We start from the raw sequence: 19,235 nt of genomic DNA, 5'->3' as shown, positions 1-19,235 counted from the left end.
TGCTAAGGATTCGCAGGCGTTGTTTCCTTCTCTGTAGGAGGCAGTACTTGTCAGTGTGCGATTTTCTGTGATTCAGATCTCACAATCATAGATATTTTCCTTGACCCCACCCCCATCCCCATCCAGGTAAACACAGCAACTGTTGCCATCCTTCCGCATTCACAGAACTTCATTTCCTCTCATGCACTTCCTTCTGAAGAACTTCCAGGACACTTATGTTTGGGTGGAGACAGAAACAAGCTTGAAGCCCTGTTACAAAAAGCCCTGGTCTTTGGCTTTTTGCCTTTAATGTCTCCGGGGGAGGTAGAAGGGGATAATGCAGAGATTGCCCAACTTCAGTCACTAGAACACTACCTTTATGATTTCTGACGTTTCCAAATACCACCTATAATTTCCTTAATATTTTTTAAAAATGTAACTTAAACTTTTTGGCTCTTCCTTACCTATAATATTCATTAAGGATACCATGGGTTTGCTACGATATTATATTTTTCTAATATACATTAAAATGCAAAACCATTGCAAAACAAAATATTTCTCAGTGCCCATGATCATCCTACGTGCACCGCTTTAGGGGACATCACTGGAGCATGGGCTCCGGAACCAGAAAAGTCTTTTTCAGGTCTTACTTAGCTCTGCTGCGTAATACCTGTATGACCTTGTACGAGTCACTTAATCTTTCTAAACTTCAGTTTTGTCATAATGAATTTGTCTTCATTAGGATTTTGCTGTGGCTTGAATGGGATGAGTTTAAATATAGTTGGTTTCAACTGCATAGCACAATACCCAGCACGGGGGAAGTACTCAACAGATGTTAGTCTTCTCGCCGTTGCCATACCCTCTACTTCTCGACTTTGTCTGCCCCTCTTTATTCCCCCCTTTTTCTCTTCTCCATAAGTATTTGAAACAGGCACCAGCATGAAATAAGTTTGCTTGTTGAAGTGTATGGAATTTCTATAAATCCCTTCAGAGACCAAGAAGGAAAGCTAAGTGTGGAGCATGGGCTGACTCCAGATTTGTTGTATCTAATGGTCTGACTTATTATTCTTTTGAGCTGATGTGGCTGAGATAATGGTATTGTTTTTATAGAACCTAGTTTCCAGGGTGTTCAAAGCCCTCACAGACATTATCTAACTTCTCCCTGTTAAATGTGGACAAGTGTTGTCTTCCTCAGTCTTCAAGTGGAGGAATCAAGACCTCAACAGTCCTGGCCCTGTTACTCAGCAACACTGACAGGCCACACAGCAAGCGGCCAAGATATTGCCTTCACACAGCATTCCCCACCTGACATGGAAAGGGTAAGTGCCAGAGCGTTCTGTGCTTAAGTAAGATCTGTACAATGAATCTAGTGTTGAACAAATAGAACAGCTTTTCTGTAGGACTTGTCAACCTTTAACGCCCTATGTGCATTACAACTCTCCAGCAGAGATGCAGAGAATACTTACTTTTCTAGATCGACCTTTAGGTATACCTACTTAGCAATTCTTAAGATCGTTTTCTTCAGAGGACTAGCTTAGAAACAGGCCTTCGTTGATACTACCAGCATGAATTCTACTCCACTAATTCCTCTCAGTTATAAAATCAAGCTGCTCTTGGAATGCTGAAAAATAACCATTTCTGAAATTATTCTGCCCCCACATCACCCTTGTCCCACCCTGGAGACTGAGATTTCATTCCTGTATCACAAGCCATTACATGCCCTGAGGAACTGATTTCCTCCACAGCCTGTCTTTGATCATGTGCTTGCTCATGTGTCATATTTTAACTCTTTGTTTCCTTGGTTCTTTCTGAAATGTGAATCATTTTTTAGATTTTGAGAACTTAGGTGCACCTGGGTGGCTCAGTGGGGTAAAGCCTCTGCCTTAGGCTCAGGTCATGATCCCAGGTTTCTGGAATCGAGCCCCGCATCAGACTCTCTGCTCAGCAGGGAGCCTGCTTCCCCCCGCCCCTGCCTACTGGTGATCTCTGTCTGTCAAATAAATAAATAAAATCTTTTAAAAAAAATTTTTTTGAGAACTTCAAGTAATATAAGAAAGCAATTATTCCTAATTTTTTAAGATAAAATCCTGAGAGAAAGTTAGAATTAGAATTATATAGGAATGAAGCCAAATCCTACTGCAGCCAAGTCACACAATGAGAGAATCACAGTCCTAGAAATAGAAGTGAGGTACCCTGTCTCCTGGCACTAGGCTATTTGTCACTACTAATGTAGTGACTGCTGATTGCTTACATTGACGGGTTAGGTGTCTTACTGAGCCCTTTGAATTATCTTGATTCTGTGTTTCCCATTTGGATGTTTGGTATAAAATACTGTGTGAGGGGGCGCCTGGGTTGCTCAGTGGGTTAAAGCCTCTGCCTTCAGCTCAGGTCATGATCTCAGGGTCCTGGAATCAAGCCCCTTGTGGGGCTCTCTGCTCAACAGGGAGCCTGCTTCCCTTCCTCTCTCTCTGCCTGCCTCTCTGCCTACTTGTGATCTGTCAAATAAATAAATAAAATCTTAGAAAAAAAATACTGTTGGGAAGGAAAGGAAGAGATAGTAGTAAAAACATCTGCTTAAGAAATATGAAGTAGACCCAAAAATATCTATCCACAGAGAGAACCCCCTTATTATACCCAAGTGAGAGACCAGAACTAATCTGAGGTGATAGACTCGTCTTGGTTATATTGGGCTTTTACTTAGCAGAGTGGTCGTGCTAAGAATTGGTGAACAGACTTCTCCTGCAGTTGGGGTTCCCTTGCTGTAGAAGAAATAAAGCACAGTCAAAAGAAAGAGCCTATAAAGGAGGCAATCTGACAAAGAGAAGATTGTTGCCTTTTTTTTTTTTTTTAGGAAAAAATCTTTTTTTAAAAAATGTTTTTAATAAAATCTTTTTAAAAGATTTTATTTAGGGTGCCTGGGTGGCTCAGTTGGTTAAGTTGGTTAAGCTGACTCTTGGTTTTAGCTTACGTCGTGATCTCATGGGTCATGGGATCTGGCCCCTCGTCTGGCTTCCTGCTTAGTGGTTAGCCAGCTTGAAGATTCTGTCCCTTTTCCTCTCCCCAACTCGTTCAGATTCTGTCTCTCAAATAAATAAATCTTTACAAAATTTTGATAAAAAACAAAGATTTTATTTATGTATTTGACAGACAGAGAGAAAGAGAGTATAAGCAGGGGGACCAGCAGAGGGAGAGGGAGAAGCAGTCTTCCAACTGAGCAGGGAGCCCAATATGGGGCTCGATCCCAGGACCCAGGGATCATGACCAGAGCCGTAGGCAGAAGCTCAACCAACTGAGTCACACAGGCACCCCGAAGATTCATGCTTTAATCACTTTTTTTTTTTTTTCCTGAAGAGGTTTGAGATAGCTTAAACAAAGGATATACATACAATAAAGTTAGTATCAGGATAGTTTTGAAGTAAGAGGAAGGCTTACTTTAAAACACCAGGAAGGTGACCATGCACACTGAGGACACAGTTGTCTCTGAGTTTCCTGGCAACCATAGTGAAAAGGAAAAACAAGTTAAAAAGAACAGTGGTTGCCTACCAATTATTCACAATAGAAAAAGATTTTCCTGGAACTATTTTTTAAAAATTCTTTTTCTCAGGGCGCCTGGGTGGCTCAGTGGGTTAAAGCCTCTGCCTTCGGCTCAGGTCATGATCACAGGGTCCTGGGATGGAGCCCTGCATCGAGCCCCACATCGGGCTCTCTGCTCACCAGGGAGCCTGCTTCCTCCTCTCTCTCTGTCTCTCTCTCTGCCTCTCTCTCTGCCTGCCTCTCTCCCTACTTGTGATCGCTCTGTCAAATAAATAAATAAATCTTTTAAAAAAAATTCTTTTTCTCATTTAGGACCTTATTTTAGGGGCTATAATGCAATCTAATAGGTGTTGTTGTGGATAGTAGCTTTATAATAAATGCAGAAAACCTTCATGGGACTATGAAGATTTGAGTTGGATTAGAGATTTGAGGTTTGGATTGGAGTCAAGATTATTTTTAGCAAGACCTAATGGCTTTGGCATTAGATTGGTCTTTTTTTTTTTAATTTCAAGTTTTTTATTTAAATTCCAGTTAACATACAGTGTAATCTTAGTTTCAGGTATAGGATTTAGGGATTCAACACTTACACAAAACACCCAGTGCTCATCACAATAAATGCCCTCCTTAACCCTCCTCACCCATTTAACCCATGTCCCAACCCACCCCACCCCCATCTTGAGTATGTTCTCCATAGTTAAGTTCTTCTTTTCCCCTGCCCCACAATGTTCATCTGTTTTGTTTCTTAAATTATACAAATAAGTGAAATCATATGGTATTTGTCTTTCTCTGACTGACTAATTTCACTTAGGATAATACTCTCTAGCTCCATCCATGTCATTTGTAAATAGCAAGATTTCATTCTTTTTAATGGTTGAGTAATATTACACACACACACACACACACACACACACCCCACATTTTCTTTCTTTCTTTTTTTTTTTTTTAAAGAGAGCACAGAGATGGGTTGGGGCACAGAGGGAGAGAGAGAATTTTTTTTTTAAGATTTTATTTATTTATTTGACACACAGAGAAAAGTCACAAGTAGGTAGAGAGAGAGGGGGAAACAGGCTCCCCGGTGAGCAGAGGGCCCAACGAAGGACTCAATCACAGGACCTTGAGATCATGACCTAAGCCAAAGGCAGAGGCTTAACCCACTGAGACACCGAGGCGCCCCACACCACATTTTCTTTATCTATCATCATTCAGTGGACATTTGGGCTCTTTCCATAATTTGGCTATTGTTGATAACTCTGTGAAGAGCAAGATACCTATTATTTCTAGGCCTCAGTTTTCCTTCCTATAAAAGGAAGAAATAGCCTTATACATCAGAGAAGAGGTAGGGAAGCAGTATCAAATTCATCTGGAGTCCTTCCTTCCTTCCTTTTTAAGATTTTATTCATAGAGGCCAGGGTGGTTCAGTTGGTTAAGCATCTGCTTTCAGCTCAGGTCATTGTCCTAGAGTCCTGGGATCCAGCCCCACATCAGGCTTGCTGCTCGGTGGGGAGTCTGCATCTCCCCCTCTCTCTGCCATGCCCCTGCTTGTGCTCTCTCGTTCTTTTGCTCTCTCTCTCTCTCAAATAGATAAATACAGTGTTTTAAAGATTTTATTCATCCATATGAGAAAGTGAGCACACAAGCAGCACATACTCAGACTCAAAGTGAATAGCTGTTAACGCTTAGTTATATGGTCTTTAGACCTTAAAAGTAAAAAGAAGGAATAAAACATTGTAGGTAAAGATGAAATCCCTGTACCAGTTAGGATGGGCTAAGCTATATTGCAGTAACATACAATCCCACACTTTTAGTGACTGAGAACAACAAAGCTTTATTTCTCAATTGTGCCTCAGGTTTGCTGTGGGTCATTTGGGAACTCTGCTCTGCATTGTTCTCACTCCAGGACCCCAGATAAGGAAGTAGCCTGAAACAATGAAAACTGAAAAATCGCTGGTCGCTTTAGCATAAGGAAAAGAACAAAGCAAATTCTACATTTGGTTCTTAAATCTTCCACATACAAGTAACACTCTACTCACGTTTTATTGGTCACGCCCATTTCAAAGAATGGGAGGAAGTACATCCTACCATGCGCAAGGTAGGAACGCCAGAACTTTCATGAACAGATGCAGTGACTATTGTAGTTCCCTATGCTTCTTTCCCCAGATAGATTTCCCTCTCTACTCAGAGGTGGCCACTCTCATGAGTTTGGTGCATATTTGGAACTTATTTTGTATTTTTATTATGAAATGAGCACTTAAAAATAATATATAGTATTGGTTTGTGCATTTTATGAAATATTTTTTAAAGAAATTATCCTTTTATAATGTCCTACAATTTTTTAAATCCACTTTTCCCCCCAAGATTTATCTAAGATGAATCATATACCTGGTTCATTTAGTTGAACTGCTGCATAGAACTCTGTACTGTAAATATGCTGTGGTTTATTTATCCATTCCTATACACATAAAGAAACTATATCCAATTTTTTATTGTTATTGGTAGTGTGGTATTGTAAATATGTCTGAGAGATTCCTTGTCAATCTTTCTCAATTGGATTTAACGAGATAAATTCCAATGTCATAATGTGTACACAGTATATAACAAATTAACTTTTCTCTTCTGCATCTAGAATGATACTAGTAATGTACTGTCCTTGGGAGAGTTGGTAAAATTGTTACTCAAATACTTATCTGTGTTTTGTAGTTCAGATGAAGGTTCTCATTTGAGAAAGGATGCTTGGAGTATAACCTAGAAGTAGATCACAAGGTTTTAAAATATGGACATTTTGGGGACACCTGGGTGGCTCAATCATTGGGGGTCTGCCTTCACCTCAGGTCACGATCCTGGGACCCTGGGCCCCACATCAAGCTCCCTGCTCAGCAGGAAACCTGCTTCTCCCTCTCCCACTCCCCTGCTTGTGTTGCCTCTCTCGCTGTCTCTCTGTCAAATGAATGAATAAAATCTTTTTAAAATTTTTAAAAAATAAATAAAATATGGACATTTTCAATTTCTCTAGGTATTACCAAATTACTCTCCAAAACATACCTTGAAATTTCCATCAGATGTGTATGAGAGTTCTCTTTTCCCTACATCTTCACCAGCACTTGTTATTGTCAAATGTTTTACTTTTGGCCAATCCATGGGTGTGAAATAGTATCTTATTTTTGCGTTAAGTCACATGTCCCTGATTATCAGTGAAATGGACTGGTTTTTTCATAGGTAGCAACTGACTTTCTTTCTTTCTTTCTTTTTTTTTTTTTTTTAAGATTTTGTTTATTTGAGAGCTAGAGAGAGAACAAAAACACAGGGAGAGTGGGAGGGAGAAGCAGACTCCCAGGAGCAGAGAGCCTAACATGGGGCTTGATCCCAGGACCTGGGATCATGACCTGAGCCAAAGGCAGAGGCTTAACTGCCTGAGCCACCCAGGTGCCCCAGCAACTTCCTTTCTTTTTCTGTTATCATCTCTTGAAATTCTTTGTCTGTTTACTTTCTGGGTTGTTTGTGTTTTTCCTGTTCATTTATAGTAGTTCTTTATACATTTTGAGTCTAATGATCTATCTGTTACATATGTTGCCCTATGTAATCCAGATAATCCTGGTATATCTTCTACCTACATCTCCCCACCCCCCAACCCCCTCAACCACCACCTCTTCTATCTCTATCATTTTGTGTATCTATGTCATGCCTTGATAAAAATGTAATATATACCCAAACCTGGGAAATTTTAAACCAAGTTAGGAAGAGTTCTACTCAATATATAGATGCATTTTATATAGTCCTCTACCCCTAAGTAACCTCTTCCCTGAACAAAAGACATATTCTGAGTTAGCCTGAATGGCCAAGAACTTTTCAGTGGTGAGATCTGGACAAGGCTGTGTTTGGGTAAACACAGTTATTGTTACCCCAAATCAGCCAGTCCAAATGGTATCCTCAAAGAGGACTTCTTTTACCTAGGGGGCAACAGATCTGTTTAAAATAAGCTGACCAGTCCTTTAAACAAAACTGGATTTGTGGTTACTTTCTGACAGACCAAGACAGAACAGTCAATTCAGGAGCACAATGCCCTGTGCTCCTGAATTGGCTGTGGTGTCTTGAAAAGAGAACACTAGTTTAAAACATGTTCTAAATGCAAAAATAGTGTAATAATTATAGGAGTAAATGGAGAGTCAAATTTTTTCTAAAACATCATCATTATTAAAATAGCCTGTGTGCAGGAATGTATTAAGATCATGAAGTTAATTATGGTATTTCCCTCCTCCTCCCTAGTGCCTAAATATTCTATAATAGAATTATACTACATTAATAATTGAAAAATCATAATGAGAACCAAAACCAAAATGTAACCCACTGTGATTACAAGGATTCTCAGTTTCTCACGTAGGCGTTCATCTCAAGTTGGGGGAGACATCAAAGGCAGAAAAGTTTAAGGGTCTTTCCTATCTGCAAGCTTTTCAGAGTAAATTTGAAAGTGCTAGGCTTATCTAGGATCAGGGAGAGGAAGTGGCCAAATACTTTGACCAAGGAATGTAGAGACAAAATACTGGTGGTGGAGTGGGGAACAGAATGGAGTGAGGAAGGAAAATGGCGGCTCGGCCAAGTTCAGAGGGGCCCGCACATGGTCTTCCTTTAACCATGGTTCATATGTGAGGGGAAGTGTGTACAGTGATAGGCCTTACTCCTTCCCCAGTTCCTGACCCCAGTGACCACACACATGATGGAAGTTTTCATGGAGGAATCAGGACCTCCTAAGAAATTCTAATTTGTGGAACCTAAGCTTAGCTCTTGGTTTGGAAATCGCTGGCTCTGAGAAAGACCTACCTAGTATGCCTTTTCTTCACTACACTGTCAAAGGAGCGCTTGATCCCTGAGTTATAGATGTGGCTACTCAGACATATTGAGATTAAATAAATTTTCCGGACCACAAAGTGATATATAGTACGGTTGTTAATATTGAGCTCAGACATGTAGTTCAGTGATTGTTGAGTGGGGAGAGGGTGAGTACATACTCCCTATAGGGATATTTGAGAGTGTGTGTGTGTGTGTGTGTCTAAGAGGGAGGTTGAAATATGCAAAGAAATCATCTTTAAGGTGGAGGACATTCAGAGCAGGGAAGTAAGGTGTTCATATTCCGTTTATCTGATGGGGGAATATGGGTTAAGTCTCTATAGCCACATGTTTCTGCTTTGGCCCATTGGTGCTTTATATTTAATATAATCCTGCAATGGAATTATTCTTAGTGCTTTGCCATCTGGAACTTCACTATTTCTTATGAGTAGCCACTATTCTTCTTCTCTGTTTAATGTTAAGTCTATGATCTGAAAGTTTGTGTCCCCTGCCAAATTCATAGTTTGAAATCCTAACCCCCAAAGGTGATGGTATTAGTAGATGGGGCCTTTGAGGGGTGATGAGTTCATGAGGATGGGGCCCTTCTGGATGCGATTAGTGCTCTTATAAAAGCACAACGCTCGGGGCACCTGGGTGACTCAGTGGGTTAGAGTCTCTGCCTTCAGCTTGGGTCATGGTCTCAGGGTCTTGGGATTGGGCCCTGCGTCAGGCTCTCTGCTCAGGGGGAGCTGGCTTCCTCCTCTCTCTGCCTGCCTCTTTGCCTACTTGTGATCTCTGTCAAGTAAATAAATAAAATCTTGGGGAAAAAAAAAAGCACAAAGCTCCCTAGCCCCTTCTGCCATGTGAGGATACAAAGAGAACTCTGTGGCCCAGAAGAAAGGCCCTAACCCAACCCTGCTGGCATCCTGATCTCAGACTTCCTGCCTCCACAACCATGAGCAATAAATTTCTTTTGTTCAGAAGCTACCCAGTCCGTGGTGTTTTCTTACAGCACCCCAAATAGATAAGATGCAGAAGGAGAAAAAGGCACTCATGTTATAAAATGGGAAATAATGCAATATAAGATTTTATATATATTATCATCTCAATTTATTAAAAACTTTTTTACTACTTTATGTTAGTACCAGAAGCAGTACACTGTAGTTGGAGAAAGCAAGGGTTACAATCAGAAGGACTAAAGTGTGAGTATGATTTCCACTACTGGCTGGCTATGTAAGTTCAGTGAGCCTTATCTGCCAGATTTGGGGGAGGAGAATTACATTTATTTTAGGAAAGCTGAATTAAATTAGAACTAATTCAACTAAAACACCTGACACATGGAAAGCACTCAATAAATGATTTGACTACTATTTTGAGGAGAAAGCCGAACGAGCCAGCTCTACAGTTGTATGACTGTGTAGTCACACAAGGTGTAAAGCAAATTGCGTGCCTGGGCTTTGGAAGGGGTCTGTGCTTTGCCTGAATGCTCAGCTGTTGCCTCCTTAAAATTCATCATAACTTTTGAACAAGGGGAGCAACATTTTCATTTTACAGTGGGCCCTGCAAATTATGAGGCTGGTTCTGGGAAAACACACACACATGCACATGCACAGGCATGCGCACACGCACACACACACACATACACACACAAGATTGAAAAGCAATAAAGCAAAATGTTAAGAGCGTTAACCTTTGGGGGTCTTACACGTTCTTTTTATTTCTTCCTTGATTCTTCTGTATACTCTACATTTTTCATAATGAACGCACACTACTTTAATCAGAAAAAAAGCAAATACATGTTCCTCTAGAAAACCGTTCTCCCCATTTTGCAGATGAGTGAAACCAAGGTAACAGGTAGGAAGTGAGTCATTGAAGATCACAGAGTGGTCGATGTCACGTTATGACAAGGGCTCAGGAAATTGCACTTCCAGTTCTGAGCCCCACTGACGTGGGTCTGAGTTACCCAATTTTTTCTAACAAGAATCTCTTTGGGCATCTGACTGCATTTGGGGAGCCCAGAAGCAAGCACACTTTGCAGAGAGGGCCCCCTCTGAAGCCCAGGGTCACCCTCTCTGTGCTCATGGGCGTGGGCTGACTGCCATGGAGGTTCAGAAGGACAAGCCCCCACCCCTGTTCTAGAAGGGGTTATAGACTAGCTATATAGGAAATAGCGGTATCGATACTGTTGTGCAGATTCTAAATGTAAGAGGCATTGGGGGTGGGGGAAGGGGCAGGAACTGGTCTCAGCGGAGCAACAGAGAGCATTTAGCACAAAACCTTTTTTCAGTAGGGCTATTTGCTCACAAAGCAAACCTGAGGTGTGCTGGAGTTTTGCTCCTTTTGATTTTCCCCAGCTACTCTCTGTAGGGGTTTCCAAAGGTGAACGGTGTGAGGAAAAAAGGATCTAAATGTACAGGATAATTCAGTTGGTGCATTTCAAAGTTCACAGGATTAAAGATCTCTTTGACAGACTCCCACTGAAAAGGTCTTCTCATGTCCCATTCACAGTAGCTCAAGCTACAGCTCCCATTGAATTTATTTTTCCCTTCTGCACTTTCTCTTCCCCTTCTGTGTCTCCCAATCAGAGCCTTTTTGTTCTGTGGTCCACCTTGAGGCTTCTGTGAACATCCACGCATTTTATCCCTACTTTGCCTAACCCTTCCTCCTCCAAGAACCAAACTTCGTATTTAAGTTCCTTTTCGCAGCACAGAAAATCTACATAGCTGAATGCCTTTTACCGACCTCTAGAACTCACCTTTGGCAGAATTACGTAAGCCCAGACTAGAGGTTCTGGGCTGAAATAAAGGAGTTCAAGAGAAAGACTCAGAAGGGCCATCCAGCCAGGCTTATAAGGATGATATTCATACGAAATTTAATATTAGCTCCATTTTTTAAAAGATTTTTATTTTTAAGTAATCTCTCTACCCAAAGTGGGACTCAAACTCACAATTCCAAGATCATGAGCCACATGCTGTACCAACCGAGCCAGCCAGGTGCCCCAATATTAGCTCCATTTAACGAGTGCTTCTCACTCTGTGCCAGAAAGGAAATCTGCTTTACATCTGTGTTCTGATTTATCTTAATCCTCACAATGATCTTTATAAAATAGATACTAAGGTCCCCATTTTTACCGGGGGAAGGGAGGCCAAGTGACTTGCTCAAAAGCACAGCTCGTCAAAAGCCATAGGACGAATCTTAGTGAACACTCTGGACTTGGAGAATCATGAATTATAGGTTCCTGAATTATAACAAATGTACCATTCTGGGCTCCCATGTTGATAGTGGGGGAAATTGCGTGTGTAAGGGTGCAGGATATTTGGGAACTTTCTGTATTGTCTCCTCGATTTTGCTGTGAACCTGAAACTCCTCTATAAAATGGGTTCTATACTTTAAAACACACCCAGCTAGTAAATAGCACGGCTTAGGGTAAAAACTAGGTCTGTCCCCTTGCATTGATGATACGTTTCTGTCATCAACGACATACTCAGCCCCACAGCAAGGGCAGCAATAACAATAGTGTGTGTGTGTGTGTGTGTGACAGTTATTGCACATCACACTGGCGTATCTGTGTGTGGGGCAGGGGTTGGAAGCGGTGTGTTAAGTGGTACCACGTAGAGAAAAAAGAAAGAAGAAATCTTGACTTGAGTCTTCACGCCATCACATGGTAGCTGAGTGATCTTGGGCAAGTCCTTTGATTTTAGGGTCCTCAATTGTAAATTGCAACCGGATCATTGGGAGGGTTAAATGAAATTACATATGTACAGAGTTCCTTGAAGTCCTAAACCACGACTCCCATGATTGTCATGCACACACTCAAATACACTCATACTTAACACTCATATACTCACCCTTGTACACACCCTTGTGATTCAAAGGGTAGCCAGGAAATTCAGTTTCTATATCTCTCATTTCACCTTCACCACCAAGCTGCCTCTGTCATCGGTGAGAGGAAGTACTGGGCCTGAGACCTCCATCTTGGAGGGCTGTTTCGGTCTCAGAGCTCTGATTTTCACACCACTCAGAATCTCACTGTTGTGCCCCCAAGCCGCCTGCCCCTGCCCCTTCCCCCAGTCTTCAAAGCGGTGTGTGCTGTCCTGGGGGCCCTTCCCCCATAGCACCTTCCAGCCTTCATCCTCCCCATGCCCCTAAGCCAAAGTCCTTTGTGCTCTTTGGGAAATGGCGTAACAGTGACTCTCAGATCTCACTGCAGAAACGCGGCTGTCTGCTGAAAAGACCGTGTGGGCCAGCATCCCATCTGCTGCTGGGATAAGTGGCCATAATTTGGGCTGTGCTTTTTAAATCTTCCTTTCCTTTTATTTTTTTATTTATTTTATTTTATTTTTTAAAAATATTTTATTTATTTATTTGACAGAGAGAGATCACAAGTAGGTAGAGAGGCAGGCAGAGAGAGAGGAGGAAGCAAGCTCCCCGCTGAGCAGAGAGCCCGATGCGGGGCTCGATCCCAGGACCCTAAGATCATAACCCGAGCTGAAGGCAGAGGCTTTAATCCACTGAGCCACCCAGGCGCCCCTCCTTTTATTTTTTTAATGTGGCATTTCATGTGACTTATGATTGCTTAGCCCCAGCTGACCCAAAGTGGTGCCCCAGAGGTCCCTTAAGGGATAACTTGAAAAATAGTGGGTGGGACAAAAGTGAATATGACTTCAGGATCTGAGCAGCTACACTTTAACCTGGTTTTTTGTTTGTTTGTTTGTTTGTTTAGGGGTGGGAAGGGGCAGAGGGAGATGGGGAGAGAGCATCTTAGGCAGACTCCGTGCTTGATCACACAACCCTGAGATCATGACCTGAGCCGAAATCAAGAGCTGGATGCTTAACCAACTGAGCCACCCAGGAGCCCCTCACCTGCTTTATATTACCTTCTGCATAAGATTTCATTTTTAAAAATGAGAAAAGGGTTCCCTTGCTTTAAAATATTGAAGACCAGGAGCGTCTCTCTCCTGTTACTGAGATCAGCCAGCAGCCTCCTTACGCCACCAAGAGAGTGCCAGGCACCTTTCAACTTGATCACGGAGGTGAGAGGTGGCAAGTGTTGCATAGCAACATGAAGAGGCTCTGTTCTTAATCATTCATCAAAGAGTGAGTCACAGTTAAAATCCCCCTACCCTGAATGCAAAAGCACGAAGGGAAATTTTACTCACCACAACCAAGAGCATCCCTGGGGCTTGTGGGGGCATTCCCATGAGAGCTGTGTGCCCTGGGTTCCTATTTATGTCAAATCAGGCTTTTGCTTGATGAACCTCTCTCAAGAGATGAGTGGCCAGAATGGGATTGTTAAATATGTGATGGCCAGAGCTAAGCAGTGTTTTAAATATACTGAATTTTGGCCTAGAGCTCCATTGTCCAATATGGTAGGTGTTAGCTATTTACATGTAAATCCATTAAAATGAAATGGAACTTAAAATTCAGATCTTCAGCCACGCTACCACATTTCATGTGCTCCCTGCCTACATATGGTTGACAGCTACTTGGCTGAACTGAGAAGATGTAAATGTTCTTTAACACTTCAGTCACTGCAGAAAGTTCCAGTAGACAGGGCTAATGTCACCCAATGTAATTCTGAATTACCATTTGGCCAACCTGGGCCCCTCATCAATCCCTGAATGGGTAGCTCCCTCCAAGGTGCCCCAAAAGTTTCTCTTTCCATCCATCCTGGTCCTAGGGTTCCTGGAGCAGTGAGTCTGGAAGCGGGTGAATTAATGTGTAAATGAGCATAAAGGAATTTGTGTGTGAAGTGTGCCTTTACTCTCACTCCTATATCTTGTTTGTTCTAGATCTGCTCTGCCTGCTCTCACTAGCAGAGGTAACAGATAGAGATCATTTTTCCTAAAATTTTTCTAACTACATAGATATTCCATTAGTGATCCTTAACTTTTACATATCAAAATTCAGACCTGGATCTGGGATGTTTTACTGTCAGGCAGGAAGTGACTAATAGAGACACACATTAGAAACAGACTTTTAAGAGCTGAAGGCATCTTAGGACTCATCTTTTTTGACAGCTTCACTTTTCACAAAGGAGAACATAAATAGGACCCAGAGAAGTCATGTGACTTGCCTTAAGAACACACAGTAGCTCACCACGCAGAGAGGAACCTACATCACCTGGTTTTCACCCTGGGGTTTTCCTCATTATTTACCATTGAGGGATCTTCTTCTTGCCAGTATCTTCCGTACATGGCCACTCTTTGTTCCTCCTACCTAGCAAGACACCACTAGGGTCCCATCGTAGGCCGTGCATTCCATGACCACTTTCTGAGTTGCTGTGAGTGTTTATACCTCTATCAGTTTAAGGATATTCTAAAAAATATCCTCCTCAAGAGGCAGTTTCCCTAAAAATGTCCCCTGGGCTTCACACTGAAAAAGTCACCCTCCCAGTGAAGAAAAACAAAAACCTTTCCTATCTAGATTGGATAATCTACAGGTAGGGAGAGTTCCAGTATCACAGCCAAATGTCAGAACACACTTCACAAAGGTTAACTTTCCACGCTTGTGTCTCACAAGGGCACATATTTTGTCATTTTATATCCCCATGGTTAGTGTTTAACATATTACCCTCACAGTAGTGGCTCAGCTGTGACCTCTCAAGTGGGAATCAGGTTTAAAAGACACGGTCTGGAAGACTGGACATGGCTGTGGTAATTAGACCTCCAGATTCTCCTTCCATTTATATTCTAGAACAGAAGTCAGCAGACTATGACCTGTGGGGCCAAATCTGGCCCACTATCTGTTTTTGTAGATAAAGTTTTATTGGAACACAGCCATACTCATTTGTTTATATACTGTCTATGGCTGCTTTCGTGCTACAATAGCAGAGCTGAGTAGTTGCAACAGAAACCATTTGACCTCCAAGGCTAAAAAATATTTGCTCTCTGGCCCTTATACAGTTAAGTTTGCTGACCCTTGGTCCAGAGTCACAGTAGATAAACCACTTTCCAAACCCAAATTTACTTCCAAATGATGCTTACGAGGTTAGGAAAGGTACAAATCTGGAAAGGTCTCACCAAACCAAAACCAAGCTATTTCCTTTTGAAATCAATAGGAAATTGGGGGTAGGAAAGAATATGTTCAGATGATTTTCTGTTTGGCATTTTCTTGTTCTGATTTCCTCTCTATTTAGCCAGATGCACCCATATTATCTAAAGAATGATTGGGATCGTTGCAACGGGAATGTTGATATTTTGCTTCTGACACCCAAAATGAGATTTTCCCAGCAAGATGATATTTTGGTTGTGTTTTGTCAAGAATGAGAATTTCGTCAGGTTTTGCTGAGAATGGGGATTTTCTAAATTTCTTTATCTCCTCTTAGAATTATTTTAATAGAGCTCCATATAAGGCATGTCCCAACCAAACAGGAAGAGAAGGAACACAAAATCCGCCTTTTCTGATTCTAGATTATAGGAATCGTGGGAAGAACTAAAGTAGAGAAAGAGAAAGCAGGTATTCAGACATGTGTCTCCATCTGTCTGCTCTGAGCCAAAATCATGGATAAGAGCATAGGCTCTGAATCCTAATTGCCTGGGTTCGAACCTCGGTTCAACCTCAGGCAACTTCACCTCTTCATGCTTCTGTTTCCTTATCTGTAAAACAAGTGTAGTAATATTAGCTACCTTGCAGAACTGTTATGGGAACTAAGTAAGTTGAGTGTGTGTTAAAGTGCTTAGAATAGCACTTATCCCCTAGTGTTGTTTTGGGGGATGGGAGAGATGCTTATTACCCATATATCTTTGAAGGAATGCTGAGAAGAGAGTTGGCTCCATCTGTCACTCCTGCTTTGGAGTCCAGAAAGAGATCACCTTAAAGTCTGCCCTTGCACTAGTTGGAGCCGCCACATCAAAACAAATTCTCTACCAGAAATGGGGCTGAGCTTGTCTCTCCCCAGTATCTGTCCGTATCTCTCAGTTCCCATGTAGCCAAGTGTCTGGTGGGAGAGTTTAGAATGGATCGTCTTAGAGGGGTTGGGCCACTGAGCTAGTACCACTGGGACAGGAGCACATGTGAGCCATAGCAGGTCTTTGGATGATCACATCACCACGGAGAGCTGAGACGGGGCAAAGTCAACAAGGGAGCCCACGGGGTCCGGAAGAGCAGAGAGAGAATGGACCATGAGTTATCAGGCCACAGACAGCAGCAGGAGGCCCAGGAACAGACCCAGGACCAGGCTCAGTCTCTCCCCAGCAGTCCCCAACTCAGGGGGCAACACAGAGCCCACCCAGCAGCTCCAGAGGAGAAATTAGCAGAGGCTCCAAGGTACCTCGAAGAGCCATCACCCCTCCACCTCCAAGTATATATAAATCATACCCCTTCCCCTGTGCACCCTAGATGCCATCTTTGGGGGAGAGGATTGGAAGTTGGAAAGGTGACGCATTCTCTCTAAACTGGACTGTTTACTGTTTAAATTAAATCCAACTGTGTTTATTAGACTAGACTGAAATGTGATCCTCATCCCATTGAGCGACCCTCCCACTCACCACATGTCTAGGGTGGTGGGGACATTACATCATTTAATAGAAACAAACAAATGCCCCCCCCCCCCAAACACACCCTGGGCAGCACGTTTAAGTGTGGTGAGAGTAAATTTGTGACTGTTACTCTCCTCGTTTCCTTAAACTCTGAATTGGATGATTCCCATTTAACATTGTCCCTGTCCTGTGTGCTCGCAGACATACCCACACCCACATGTCCACAAGCTAGTGTCTAAAACTAGGTTCAGGGACCAGCCAGAGAGTTTTAGGCTCTAAGGTAAACAAGAGAAAGAAAAGCTTCCCCAAAAAAAGACTCACTCCTGGTAACTTTATTTTAAAAAATAGAGAAAAATGCAACCACTTGCCTAAACAGAATTTGAAGGTCTAACTTTCTCCTGCTCTCTTCCTGCCCGATGAAGGAAGAAAACGAGGACGTCAGATAACCTGTCAATCAAAGTTTATTGCTTACTCACTTTGTAGCACAAGGCTTATGTTTCGGAGCCTAATAAGTAAACTACAATCTTTTCTTTTTAACTTCTAGGGACAAGGGGACCAAGAGGAAGAGGTCACTAAGCCTCAATCTTGAGAATATGCTGGAGTCCACCCAACCCTGTGGACTGGGGACCTTACTCAGTTCCACCAATGCGAAGTCAGACAGCATCCTCAGGCTGTTTTTCAATTTCCTTGATAAATCCACAGGGTTTCTATGCCAGCAAGTAGAGCTACTAACTCAAAGCAGACTGAGTGAGCTCTGTCAGCCCCTCTGGGGCTGGGGGGGTATTGGCGCCACTCAAGAAAATGATGCTGTCACTACCAACTCAAAAGGCTACCTATCAGTGTGCTCCCGCCAGCCCCTGGAGTGCACACGCATGTGCGCACACACACACATGCCAAGGGTATGCATGTGTACACTTCCTGCAGGGGCTGAGGTCAGGACAGGCTTCCCACAGCACATGGATGAATAGCAGGTCTGTCTTGCCAGCTGTGTGCTCTCTCCCACCCAAAGAAAGCAGGAGAGACTCAGACAGCAGAGCCTGGAGTAGCCCACGCAGTCGGTTAGCAGCAGCAGTGCGTGTGAAGGCCGGCGCTTGAAGGCAGCAAGATGGAATCAGAAACAGAAATCATCGACCTCCAAGTAAGTTCTCTCTGGGAGAGAGCATGAGAGGGTGGAGATGGGGAGCAGAGTGAACATCGAGGGAAGGAAGGATTGATATCTTGGTCATTTGATATTCTCCCCCTCAGCTCCCCCTCTCTTTCTTACTCACCCGCTTCTTCAAATGTCCCCTAAGCTTTGTCTCTTTACTCTCTTTCCATTTCCCTCTCTGGTTCTTTGCTTGTTTAGAAATACGCGAGAAAGGGATTGTTTAAATCCCTCTTGGCCTCTGCTTCCTCTTGTCAGTCAAAGAGCTAATTAGATGCATGTTACCAGAAGATGATTTCAAGTTCAGCATAGCTCTTTCCTCCAAACCCCAGGACAGTAGAGACTTATTTGAGAGCTGTCGGGTGGTTCTCTAGAGACATGAAGAGATAGGAGTTTCAAAGTTAAGAAGAGAGGCAGCTGGCCAACTTTGCATTTTACAGGTTGGAAAAAGCCAGAACCACTCCTTGGCTCTCTCCACAAAGCTCTCCTGTGTAGGGCAGAGTGTCTCATTTGGCCGGGGGTGGGGGGAAAAGAGGAAGTCAGTGTCATGTGTTAGGAGGAGGCAGAGATGTATGTCCTTGTCTACCTGGGACAGGCTTGGAGGGCATCTGAGGTTACAATCTATCATTGTAGGGGAAGGGGTTGGATTGTTCTGGTGAGAGGAGAGCCAGGACCCTGGAACCAGCATTCCCTGTCTGTCTAGTGGATGAAGTCAACCTTCTGTAGGGATCATAGAGATTGTATGGCAAAGTTTCATAGAGTTGGACGGTTACGGAGTGGAGAAGGGCTTCTGAGACCAAGGATTTTTGATCTTGACATCTGTCCTTCAGGCAAAAGCTTCAACAACACCCTGGTGTGTGTTTCAGATGAAAAAGGAGTGCGTGGGGCGTCTGGGTGGTTCAGTCGGTTAGGTGTCTGCCTTCAGCTTGGGTCATGATTTCAGGGTCCTGGGAGCGAGCCCCACATCTGGGCTCAGTGGGAAGCCTGCTTCTTCCTCTCCCACTTCCCCTGCTTGTGTTCCCTCTCTCTCTCTCTCTCTGTCTGTGTCAAATAAATAAACAAAATCTTAGAAAAAAAGAAAAGAAGAAATGAAAAGAAAGAAAATAGAAAAGGAGTGTGTGTTGGGCAGGGTGTTGCGGGCCTGGCATTAGTCGAACCTCCACCCCCAGCCCCATCACCCCTGGTACACAGCCAGGGAAATCCTAGGATCAGCAGAAGTTCTGTTTCAAAGCTATTGGTCCAGTACAACCACAACACAGGTCCATTTTCCTTGATGGTCA

General features: G+C 42.9%; 1 protein-coding gene across 1 annotated transcript in view; it reads left to right on the top strand.

Moving 5' to 3' along the window:
- Positions 1-1,129: 1,129 nt before the first annotated feature.
- NINJ2 (ninjurin 2) overlaps positions 1,130-19,235 on the top strand; it is a 94,173-nt gene continuing 76,067 nt past the window's right edge. Inside the window, exons 1-2 of the mRNA XM_004773719.3 lie at positions 1,130-1,298; positions 17,356-17,949. Coding sequence (XP_004773776.1) covers positions 17,917-17,949 — 33 coding nt within the window. The 5' untranslated portion in view covers positions 1,130-1,298; positions 17,356-17,916. The remainder of the gene's footprint in view (positions 1,299-17,355; positions 17,950-19,235) is intronic.

Source organism: Mustela putorius, unplaced genomic scaffold (genome assembly GCF_011764305.1).
Source record: "Mustela putorius furo isolate JIRA1106 unplaced genomic scaffold, ASM1176430v1.1 tig00003988_pilon_pilon_pilon, whole genome shotgun sequence".
Taxonomy (NCBI): domain Eukaryota; kingdom Metazoa; phylum Chordata; class Mammalia; order Carnivora; family Mustelidae; genus Mustela; species Mustela putorius.
The sequence above is the reverse complement of the archived record's forward strand: the minus strand, read 5'-3'. Positions and strand labels throughout refer to the sequence as shown.